The 9,904-nt window shown below is 40.5% G+C and overlaps 1 protein-coding gene across 2 annotated transcripts in view; it reads right to left on the bottom strand.

The window, feature by feature from the left end:
• pi4kab (phosphatidylinositol 4-kinase, catalytic, alpha b) overlaps positions 1-9,904 on the bottom strand; it is a 162,340-nt gene that overhangs the window by 107,515 nt on the left and 44,921 nt on the right. For both annotated transcript variants that reach the window (XM_072587796.1, XM_072587797.1), the window contains exons 18-19: positions 9,000-9,168; positions 1,365-1,415 (exon numbers count right to left, since the gene is read on the bottom strand). In XM_072587796.1, coding sequence (XP_072443897.1) covers positions 1,365-1,415; positions 9,000-9,168 — 220 coding nt within the window. The remainder of the gene's footprint in view (positions 1-1,364; positions 1,416-8,999; positions 9,169-9,904) is intronic.

The following is a 9,904-nucleotide window of genomic DNA, read 5'->3' as shown; positions in this document are numbered from 1 at the left end:
GGAGATTAAAATTTAGATTAAAATCTAAATCCAACGCTGCAAATACCTAGAGTACAGGCAGATTTTTTTAATAATAGAGAAATAGTACTGTAACTTCCAATAAACAAACATGCTATTTTTAAACTGGAAATTGGATCATTGTCCTGCTGCGAAACAGAGAAAATGCAGGATCACAGAACCAGATGAATCACTTCTTCAGAGGGCCAGCACATGGCTAATAGATTGAATGTCCTCTTTCTGTGCTACAATTTTACTATAATTCTGAACAAGATGTAAAACATGTTATCCAACTGTATACAACATCCATTGCTCTTCGTGCTTAGCTTGAGTCAAAAGCAAACCATGCTGACAGAGAGATTCATATTATCCTGTGCTGTGTTCCCAGCCGCACTTAAAGATTTATTGATCAGGTCACATTGCATACATCAGTACTGAAGCTGAACAGAGTTCCTGTAAGCTATCTCAAAACCCAAACTTTGAAGATCATTTCTTATTTCAACAGCATTTCTGTTATCTCAATAATTACAATACTTTTCTATGCAAAAAAGCTTGGTCATTTTTTTCCACTGACTCAAATTTAAAACTGGAGTAACTTCTTTCAAACTTAGTTATGTGATTATTTAATATATCTCAATGTATATGGTAATTAAAAATGGACATACCTTTTGTATAAATATATAGAGTCAAAAACAGTCATGGATTTATACAGCACAGAAATAGATCCTTTTGACCAGATATCTTAAATTAATCTAGTCCCATTTGTCAGCAATTGGCCCCATTTCACTCGAAAACCTTCCTATTCATGTTCCCATCCTGATAGCTTTTAAATGTTGTAACTGTACCAGCCTCCATCACTTCCTCTGACAGTTTGTTCCATACACGTACCACTCTCTGCGTGAAAACATTGCCCCTTAGGTCCCTTTGATATCTTTCCCCTCTTACTTTAAACCTATGCCCTTTAGGTTTGGACTCCCCTACCCTGAGAAAAATATCCTATCCATGCCAGTCATGATTTCCTCAACTTCTAGAAGATCATCCCTCAACCTCTGATGCTCCAGGGAAAATAGCCCCAGCTCATTCTGCTGAGTTTTCAAACCTTCCAATCCATGGAATATCTTTGTTAATCTTTTCTGCAACCTTTCAAGTTTAACAACATCTTTCCTAAAGCAGGGAGCCCAGAGCTGAACACAGTATTACAGAAGTGGCCTAACCAATGTCCTGTACAGTCGCAACATGACCTCCTAACTCCCACTCAATGCTGACTGGTAGCCCTGATTAATTATGCAGTTCAATCATGTACGTACTTTCTACAATACATAAGTGCACCATCTTGGATAAAGACGTATGAAAGATAAGGTACTTACCACAGCTATCACTGGTATAAGAACCCCCAAGTTACCCGCACTACTTGAAGCCTGAAACAAGGAAATACATATATCATTCAAGAATACTTTCATTAGCATGTATTGTCGCTAATAGCTAACTTCAGCTTCAATGTTAAATGAGTTAACTGTATAGCACCATAATACACTGCCGAGTGTTGTTGAAGCTCCACTCAAGTCTCAGAAGAAAAGCTAAAATCTCAAAAAAAAATTAAGCTCTGTAAGTTACTTTTGAAAATTCCTATGGAGTTTGAACCTGAACACATCTACAAGAATTTCCTTTCTTTTCTGCATAAACAGTGCATTTTATGAAAAGGAGCTTCTCCCAATCAAGTTCAAACAGCACATAGAGGTTCAACTGCAGAGGAAACAGCCTTGGCTCAGCACCTAGTCACTGACTCAGAATGTCATCAATTTGGGTCCCATGTTATAAACTTCACCATGTAATTCAGGATGACACTTCAGCGCAGTAAAGGTGGAAAGTGCTAGTTTTTATTCTTGCTCTCTTGGGTGACAATATTTAATATCAGCATTCCGCAGAGACCATTCCCTCCGCAACTCCGTCATTAGGTCCACATCTCCCGTCAGCCCACTCTCCACTGCTGGCACCTTCCCTTGCTGCTGCAAGGGGTGTAAAACCTCTGCCCACACTTCTCCCCTCACCACCATCCAAGGCCCCATAGGATCCTTCCAAATCCAAAAGACATTTTCTTCCACATCCAAACACTTCATCTACTTTGACCATTACTCTTGATGTGGTCTCCTCCACATTGGGGAGATAGGACGCCAACTCTCGGAACGTTTTGGAGAACATCTCTGGGACACCTGCACCAAACAACCCCACAACCCAACCAACCACTTCAATTCCCCTCCCACTTCACCAAGGACACGCGAGTCCTGGACCTCTTCCACCTGAATGAAGAACACCTCATATTTCTAGCAGGTTTTGAAAAAAATTTGTAGCTCAGTTTGCGGTTCTGGATGTAGGTTTGCTCGCTGAGCTGGAAGGTTCATTTTTAGACATTTCATCATCATTCAACATCCTCAGTGAGCCTCCCACCTATTAACATCACCACCCCCCTGTATCTACCTATCACTTTCCCAGCTACCTTCCCCCACAGCATCCACCCTATTTATTTCTCAGCTTCCCCTCCCACCCCCCAATTCCTGATGAATGACTTAAGCCTGAAACGTCAATTCTCTTGCTCCGCAGATTCTGCCTGACCTGCTGTGCTTTTCCAGTGCCACACTTTTCAACCTGCAAAGAAGTTCCTCCAATGTACTGGTCAATATCTATCACTCAACCAACATCGCATAAAAACAGGTTCTAATCATGGACCAAACTGTTCTGTGAGAGATTCAGCTGTGCACAAATTGTCTGACACACATCCATACATGGAGAAAGTAACCTAGAGTTGAACAGGTACTTAATTGGTGGTGAAAGTGAGGACTGCAGATGCTGGAGATCAGAGCTGAAAATGTGTTGCTGGAAAAGTGCAGCAGGTCAGGCAGCATCCAAAGAGCAGGAGAATCAACATTTCGGGCATGAGCCCTTCTTCGGGAAAGAAGAGAATTCACTGAGGATGTTACCTGGTATGGTGATGAAATGTCTGAAAATGAACCTTCCAGCTCAGCGAGCAAACCTACATCCAGAACCGCAACCGGAGCTACAAATGTTCTCAAAACTTGCTAGAAATATGAGGTGTTCTTCATTCAGGTGAAAGAGGTCCAGGACTCGCGTGTCCTTGGTGAAGTGGGAGGGGAATTGAAGTGGTTGGTTGGGTTGTGGGGTTGTTTGGTGCAGGTGTCCCAGAGATGTTCTCCGAAACGTTCTGAGAGTTGGCGTCCTATCTCCCCAATGTGGAGGAGACCACATCAAGAGTAATGGTCATAGTGGATGAAGTGTTTGGATGTGGAAGAAAATGTCTTTTGGATTTGGAAGGATCCTATGGGGCCTTGGATGGTGGAGAGGGGAGAAGTGTGGGCAGAGGTTTTACACCCCTTGCAGCAGCAAGGGAAGGTGCTGGCAGTGGAGGGTGGGCTGATTCCTAAAGAAGAGCTCATGCCCGAAACGTCGACTCTCCTGCTCCTTGGATGCTGCCTGACCTGCTGCCCTTTTCCAGCAACACATTTTCAGCTTAATTGGTGGTGAAGCACTTTGGGATATTCAAAGTTAGTAAAAGGCCCTGTCAAATGTAATATCTTACTTTCCTTTCCACAAGGCTTGCGCAAAAGAGCTTTCAGCATTCAAACAGAAAGCCTTTATTGACAAAGTGTCTTTCAATTTCTCTCAAAACTTCACAATTTTCTTTCGTGGGATGTGAACGTCACTGGCAATGCCAACATTTGCTGGTCACTCCAAACAGCTTGAAGTGGTGGCAATAAGCAGTCTTTGGTAATTGCAATAGCCCATAGTACAGGTACTGTGTTACAGGATCTTGACCCAGCCAAAGTAAGGCAATGGTAATATATTCCATGACACAGTGAGAAACTTGGAATGGAATTTGCAGATTGTAATGTTCCCACACATCTGCTGTACTCATCCTTCCTGGGGTTGTAGAGGCCACATGTTTGGAAGGTGCTGAAGTATTACTGAATTGCTGCAATGCATCTTATAGATGCTGCCACTGTAGGTCAGCTATGGAGGAAGTGAATGCTTAAGGGCATCCAGAAATGATTCATAATGGATTGATTTGAAAAGGAGATAGTTGTGATACACAGGTCATGTCGAAAACAATATTTCAGAGAAGTGTCCGGATTAAGTTGGGTGATAAGGTCACTGCAAATCCATACAAATTACAACGTTTTTTAAAAAGACTTATTTGCATATCCTTAGGAAGGATTGAGTCATGGAATTCAGATGTCTCGAGAACAGTGAAGTCAATCACATATTGCTGTAGTTCTTGGATTGGAAGGGCAGTGTGGGTAGTGAATGCTGAAACCTTGCTTCTTAAAGACCAACTCCCAGCAAAAGGACAGAACTTCAAGTTCAGAATCTGCCTATCGATAGGCATTTAGCACAGAAGAAACAAGGTAATATTTTCTAGCTTTCAAACACAAGACAGCTTTCACCAGGACAAAAGAAGTGAAAGTAAATAATTGAAAACCAACTGATTCCATATTTGGGCAAACTTTACTGAGGCACAGGTTTCCTGACACAAAATGTAAATAGATAAAAACCTCATTCTGTTATTATTTCCAAATTAAGTGCAACACTTCAACAGGAAGGCAAACCTTTTTTAAAATATCCCAAAGTAGTACTAAACATCAAATCATTAACCAATGCTAAGACAATGGATCAGTACCACAGAGCATTTATGGACATTTCTTTCACTTTTACTTCCAAGGTATGAAATTTTTAAAGGAACCGTGACAGAAAATCTAGGGATTAAAATTCAGAGACTGTCTGGCAAAGTCCGGTGAGAAGCCAATGGAAATGGTCAAATATGGAGAGACATGAGAAGAAGAGATAGCAAGGAGATTGATTCTCTTCCCTCTCAGCAGGAAGTTACCTCTTGCAGGTATGGCCTAGTGGTATTATCACTAGACCGTGAATCCAGAAACTCAGCTAAATGGGGACTGGGTTCAAATCCCATCATGGCAAATGGCAGAATTTGAATGCAATGAGAAAAACCTGGAAAAAGGATCTACTGATGACCATGAAACCACTATTGATTTTCAGAAAAATCTATCTGGTTCACCACTGTCCTTCAGGGAAGGTAAACTACCACCCTCACCTGGTGTGGCTGACATGAGGCTCCAGACTCTCAGCCATGTGGTTGCTTTACAGCTGCCCTCTGAAACTGCCATGCAAGCCACTCAGTTGGAGTGCAGCTCAGGAGGGACAATAAATGCTGGCCAACCAGTGACACCCAGGTCCCACAAGTGAATATAAATAAAAAGTTCATTCTACCCATTTGGTTTAGTCAAAGACAAGGGTTAAAAAGACAGTTTCAGCTCAGCTGAAGACGACTAGTGGGACTGAATGCTCACATGCGCCGTCCTGGGTTTGAGTATTAGCATGCTGTGAAACTAATACTTGAGAAACTAGTATCCCCTATGCTGTAGGCAATGACCCAGAATGCTGCTAACCAGCTAAAAAGCAAACAAGACAACAAAAGGCTCACTCACACTCTGAAAGTGGAGTTTAATCACAATCATTAGACACCATAAATATAGAACCTGCAAAAGTCAGAATTGCAAAGCTAGCTTTTCACCTATTAATGCAAAACTACTAGTAACCCACACTACAATGCCGCAATATTCAACTATCAGCTCTTTGCAAACAATTCAAAGACTGATCCCTACATTTTTTTCAAATGTTTATTTTCGTGGACTCCCTTCTTATTTCTAATCGCTGTATATGTACTTTGTTTTACTAATTCTTCTTCCATTTAATACTTCCTAAACCTACTTTTTGTTCATTCAAGAAAACCTGGTTAAATTGGCTCCTTTCAAAATAAAAGTTCATATGGGTCTGGAAGAAAGTGATTCACAAGCGAAGGGATCCTTTATAAATTAACCTGGCTAAAACCAACCAAAAAATGTGGTTGAAAAAAGATGGAGAGCCTGCTCATCCCTCCTCACATTGGAGACTAACAGTTGAAGTATTCTGTCTGGAACCATAATGAACTGGGGAACCTGAAGTGGAGTCTGTTTGTAACATCTGCACCTAAAGAAGGGGATAGCCCTACTGTGAATTCTCAGTTAATTCAGATTTTGGACATCAATTTTCTCATATCTCTGTTATCAAATTCTTATATTGGAAAATACAAAAAAATTATAATGAAGTTCTGTGTAAATGGTTGTAAACTTTAAAAGCATAGATGGACTTCGTGCTTTGATGCTAATCATTAACCTGTAAGCTTAAACTTTGAACAAATACAGTTATTTCATTCACTGTTTAAAGACAGTAATTCTGTTAATATTTATTTTTGTTATGACATTCGGAACATAGTTTGCCATCAAGTTAATACAATAAACTTGGGCTGCGTCACACTCCAACGATATATTAATACAGTGTGTAGATGCAGGGGAAACTATGATTACCGCTGTTCTGCAGAAAAGGATTATATTGTTACATTCCTTCCCTTTGCCATCTCAAGGTTTGCAAGTACTTCTGTGCTGAAACTTGCTCCTTAATTTTCAAATCAAGTATCGGCTGAGATCACTGATCACTTTGAATCAGATGAATGTGGGATCAAACCTGCCCATTGCACACATAAGGCCAGGCTGATGTGCAACACTGAAGGAATGTGCGTTGTCAGACATACCACGGAAATAGATGCATTTGCCTACAAAAAGAAAATTTCACATTTTCACAGCAATTTGTCTTATCCAAAGCATTAGGGTTCTAAAAGCTGTGACAAAGATAAACACATTTGACTGTGGAGAGAAGTCTCAGCATTTTAGGAACAAACCAGGGGCAAGACGCATTAGGAATAACTATTGCATCTGTTGTAATAATACTTCAGAGCAGGACACAGAATATTGGGTCAGCTCAAGCAGTTTACAACAAACAGGAGTGTTTTAACGTAATTTAAATCAGAGAGTTCCTGTATTCTGTTTTGTTCAATGAAGTACGATATGTGAGCTGTAAAACTCAAAAGTTTCACATGATGGTGTCTGCGACCTAAATTTCCAAGTTTTGTTTTTCCAAGATTGCTTTGGGAGGCAAGGGAGAAGATTGCAAGAGTCTGGTGGAGATATTTAATATGTCACTTGCCAGAGGTAAAGTGCCAGATGACTGGAGGATAGCCAATGTGGTTCCTTTATTCAAGAAGGGGAGCAGGTATTTCCAGACCAATTAATTTTGTGTAAGTGGTAGGAAAGTTGTTATAAAAATATTCTGAAGGACAGGATTAATTAATACTTGAAAAGACTGATATTGATCAGTGAGATCCTGTTTGACAAGTTTGAGTTTTTTGAAAAGATGATTAAATATATTGATGAGAGTAGTGCAATTGATGTGGTTTACGTGGACTTGAGTAAGGCTTTTTGAGAAGGTCCCATGTGGAAGGCTGGTCCAAAAGGTAAGAGCCCATGGGACCTACAGGAAGTTGGATCCAAAACTGACTTGCAAAGAGAAGGCAAAGAGTGATGTTGGAGGGGTGTTTTTGTGATTGAAAGTCTGTGACCAGTGGTGCACCACAGATTTGGTGCTAGGACCCTTGCTACCTATTTACAAAAATGACTTGGATGTGAATGTTGAAGGTTTAGTTAGTCAGTTTGCAGATGACGCACAAAATGGTCTGATATTGATGAGCTAGTAAACTGGGCAGAGCAATAGCAGACGGAATTCATCCTGATAAGTGTGAGGTGATGTATTTTGGGAGGTCTAATTGGGGAACAAATGAATGGCAAGAACCTTGATGTACCAGTCCATCAATCCCTGAAAGCATCAGATAGTATAGTATAGTGAAGACGACTGATGGAATGCTTGCTTTCATTTGCTTGGGCACAGTCTATAGGAGCAACAAAATCTTGTTATAACGTCATAATACATTGGTTAGGCCACACACGGAATACTGTGCGCAGTTCTGGATGCCATGCAAGTGGAAGGATGTGATTGCACTGAAGAAAGCACAGAGGAGATTCATCAAGATGCTGCCAGAGATGTAAAGTGTCAGTTATGAGGCCAGACAGGTTTGGTTTGTTTTTCTTGCAGCAGAGAGGAGGCTAAGAAACAGAGTTCGGGCTTTGAATCCAATAAGACTGTTCTTCTCAAAGCCTTTCAGTTCTGAAGTCAGAATGGGAGTTAGTCAATGCATAATTTTTACCATTGACCTGCTCTTGTAGCCAGACCATCTATGGAGCTAGTCTAGTTACAGCAGAAAGTGAACTCATCTATAATTTCTTTCAAAAAGCATCAACTGACACTTCTCATCGTTAAATAGGAGGCCGAGGGGTTACCTTATGCAGGTTTATAAAATAATAAGGGTCATAGATAAGGTGAATAGCCAAAGGTCTTTTCCCCAGGGTAGGGGAGTCCAAAACTAGAGCGCACAGGTCTAAAGGTGAGAGGGAAAAGATTTAAAAGGAACCCGAGGGGCAAATGTTTCACACATAGGATGGTGTGCATATGGAAAGAGCTGCCAGAGGAAGTGCTGGAGGCAAGTACAATTACAACATTTAAAAGACATTTGGACAGATATATGGGGAGAAAAAGGTTTAGAGGGATATGGGCCAAAATGCAGGCAAATGGAACTAATTCACGTTTGGAAACCTGGTCAGCATGAACGAATTGGGCTGAAGGATCTGTTTCCATGCTGTGTGACTCTATGACTCTAATTAACTTGAAGAGTTTTCAGCTTCAACAGCGTCACTGTTCTATGCCCTCATTTTCACAATTTTTAAACTGAAATATTCAGAGAGATTCTGTTTAGCCAAAATGTAGAAGTATATATCCTCTCAAGACAACATCAAGAGATTTTATTGCCTAGGCATGCTAGCACCCACACACTGATACACAGACTGTTACATCACCTTACAAATAAAGCAAATACTTTGGATTCCAGACTACATGAGGCAGCACAGCCTTAAAAGATGGAATGCGGATATTTTTCATGACTAACCCAAATGGAGCCACTAATGAAAACGGTGCATTCTGTAGCTTACCTTTAAAGCAGGACCTTTCTCACTTGCTCTTTCACTTGCTCGTTTCCCTTCTAAACCAAGCTGTACAAAAAGCTCCAGCAAATTCACAAGTAGTTCATCAACCAGTTGCTCCCCCTGCAGGTTAGCTGCTATGTTGGCGAGGGCATTGATAACTGCCAGGGAACAGTGCCTGAAACAAACAGAATCAGGATGGTTTATGTGAAACTGTGACAGTCATTAGCCCAATAAAAACTGCTCCTTTTTAAAAAGCATTTGCTTCCCATAACACTGACATCTGGAGATGGAGGCCACTCAATACAAGAGGCCAAATAACACTTCCATTTCAAGAGACAGGTGCAATGTACACTAACTTTCCCAATTTAGAAATCTGGTCAGAAAAAAAACCAACAGTTGGTCCAGAAATGTTTTTTTGAGTAGACCCAAACAATCCCTCATCACCATCAATTTAGTCCAGCATTGTATGTTTACAAACTAATCATACATAACCATTTTATGTTTAAATTCATAGATTTGTAGTTTGGGATTTCTAAAGTCATTTATAATGCAAAAGATTCTGAAATTCAGAAATGACTGGGCCTCCAAGTTTCCAGACTGCAGAGATTCTTGTGTAGCAACATTACATTCAACCTTAATCAGCAATATAGCATTTATTTCAAGTGCTGATACTTTGTTTTGTTCTTATGTGAATCTTTTTCAGCAATGAGGTTACAGCACCAAGAACCTGTGTCCAAACCTCAACATTCTAGCCAACAACAATCAAACAGAACAAAGCAGCAGTACGAAACAATAAGTATATATAGGACAACACCTAAGATACCTCAAAACAAAAAGAAACAGCTGTTACAGCCAGAAATTTTTCCTGTCCTCCATCTCGGATTACCGAGAACTTATCAGAAAGACGTTGT

The sequence above is a fragment of the Chiloscyllium punctatum genome, chromosome 17 (assembly GCF_047496795.1).
Source record: "Chiloscyllium punctatum isolate Juve2018m chromosome 17, sChiPun1.3, whole genome shotgun sequence".
In the NCBI taxonomy this organism is placed as follows: Eukaryota; Metazoa; Chordata; class Chondrichthyes; order Orectolobiformes; family Hemiscylliidae; genus Chiloscyllium; species Chiloscyllium punctatum.
The sequence above is the reverse complement of the archived record's forward strand: the minus strand, read 5'-3'. Positions and strand labels throughout refer to the sequence as shown.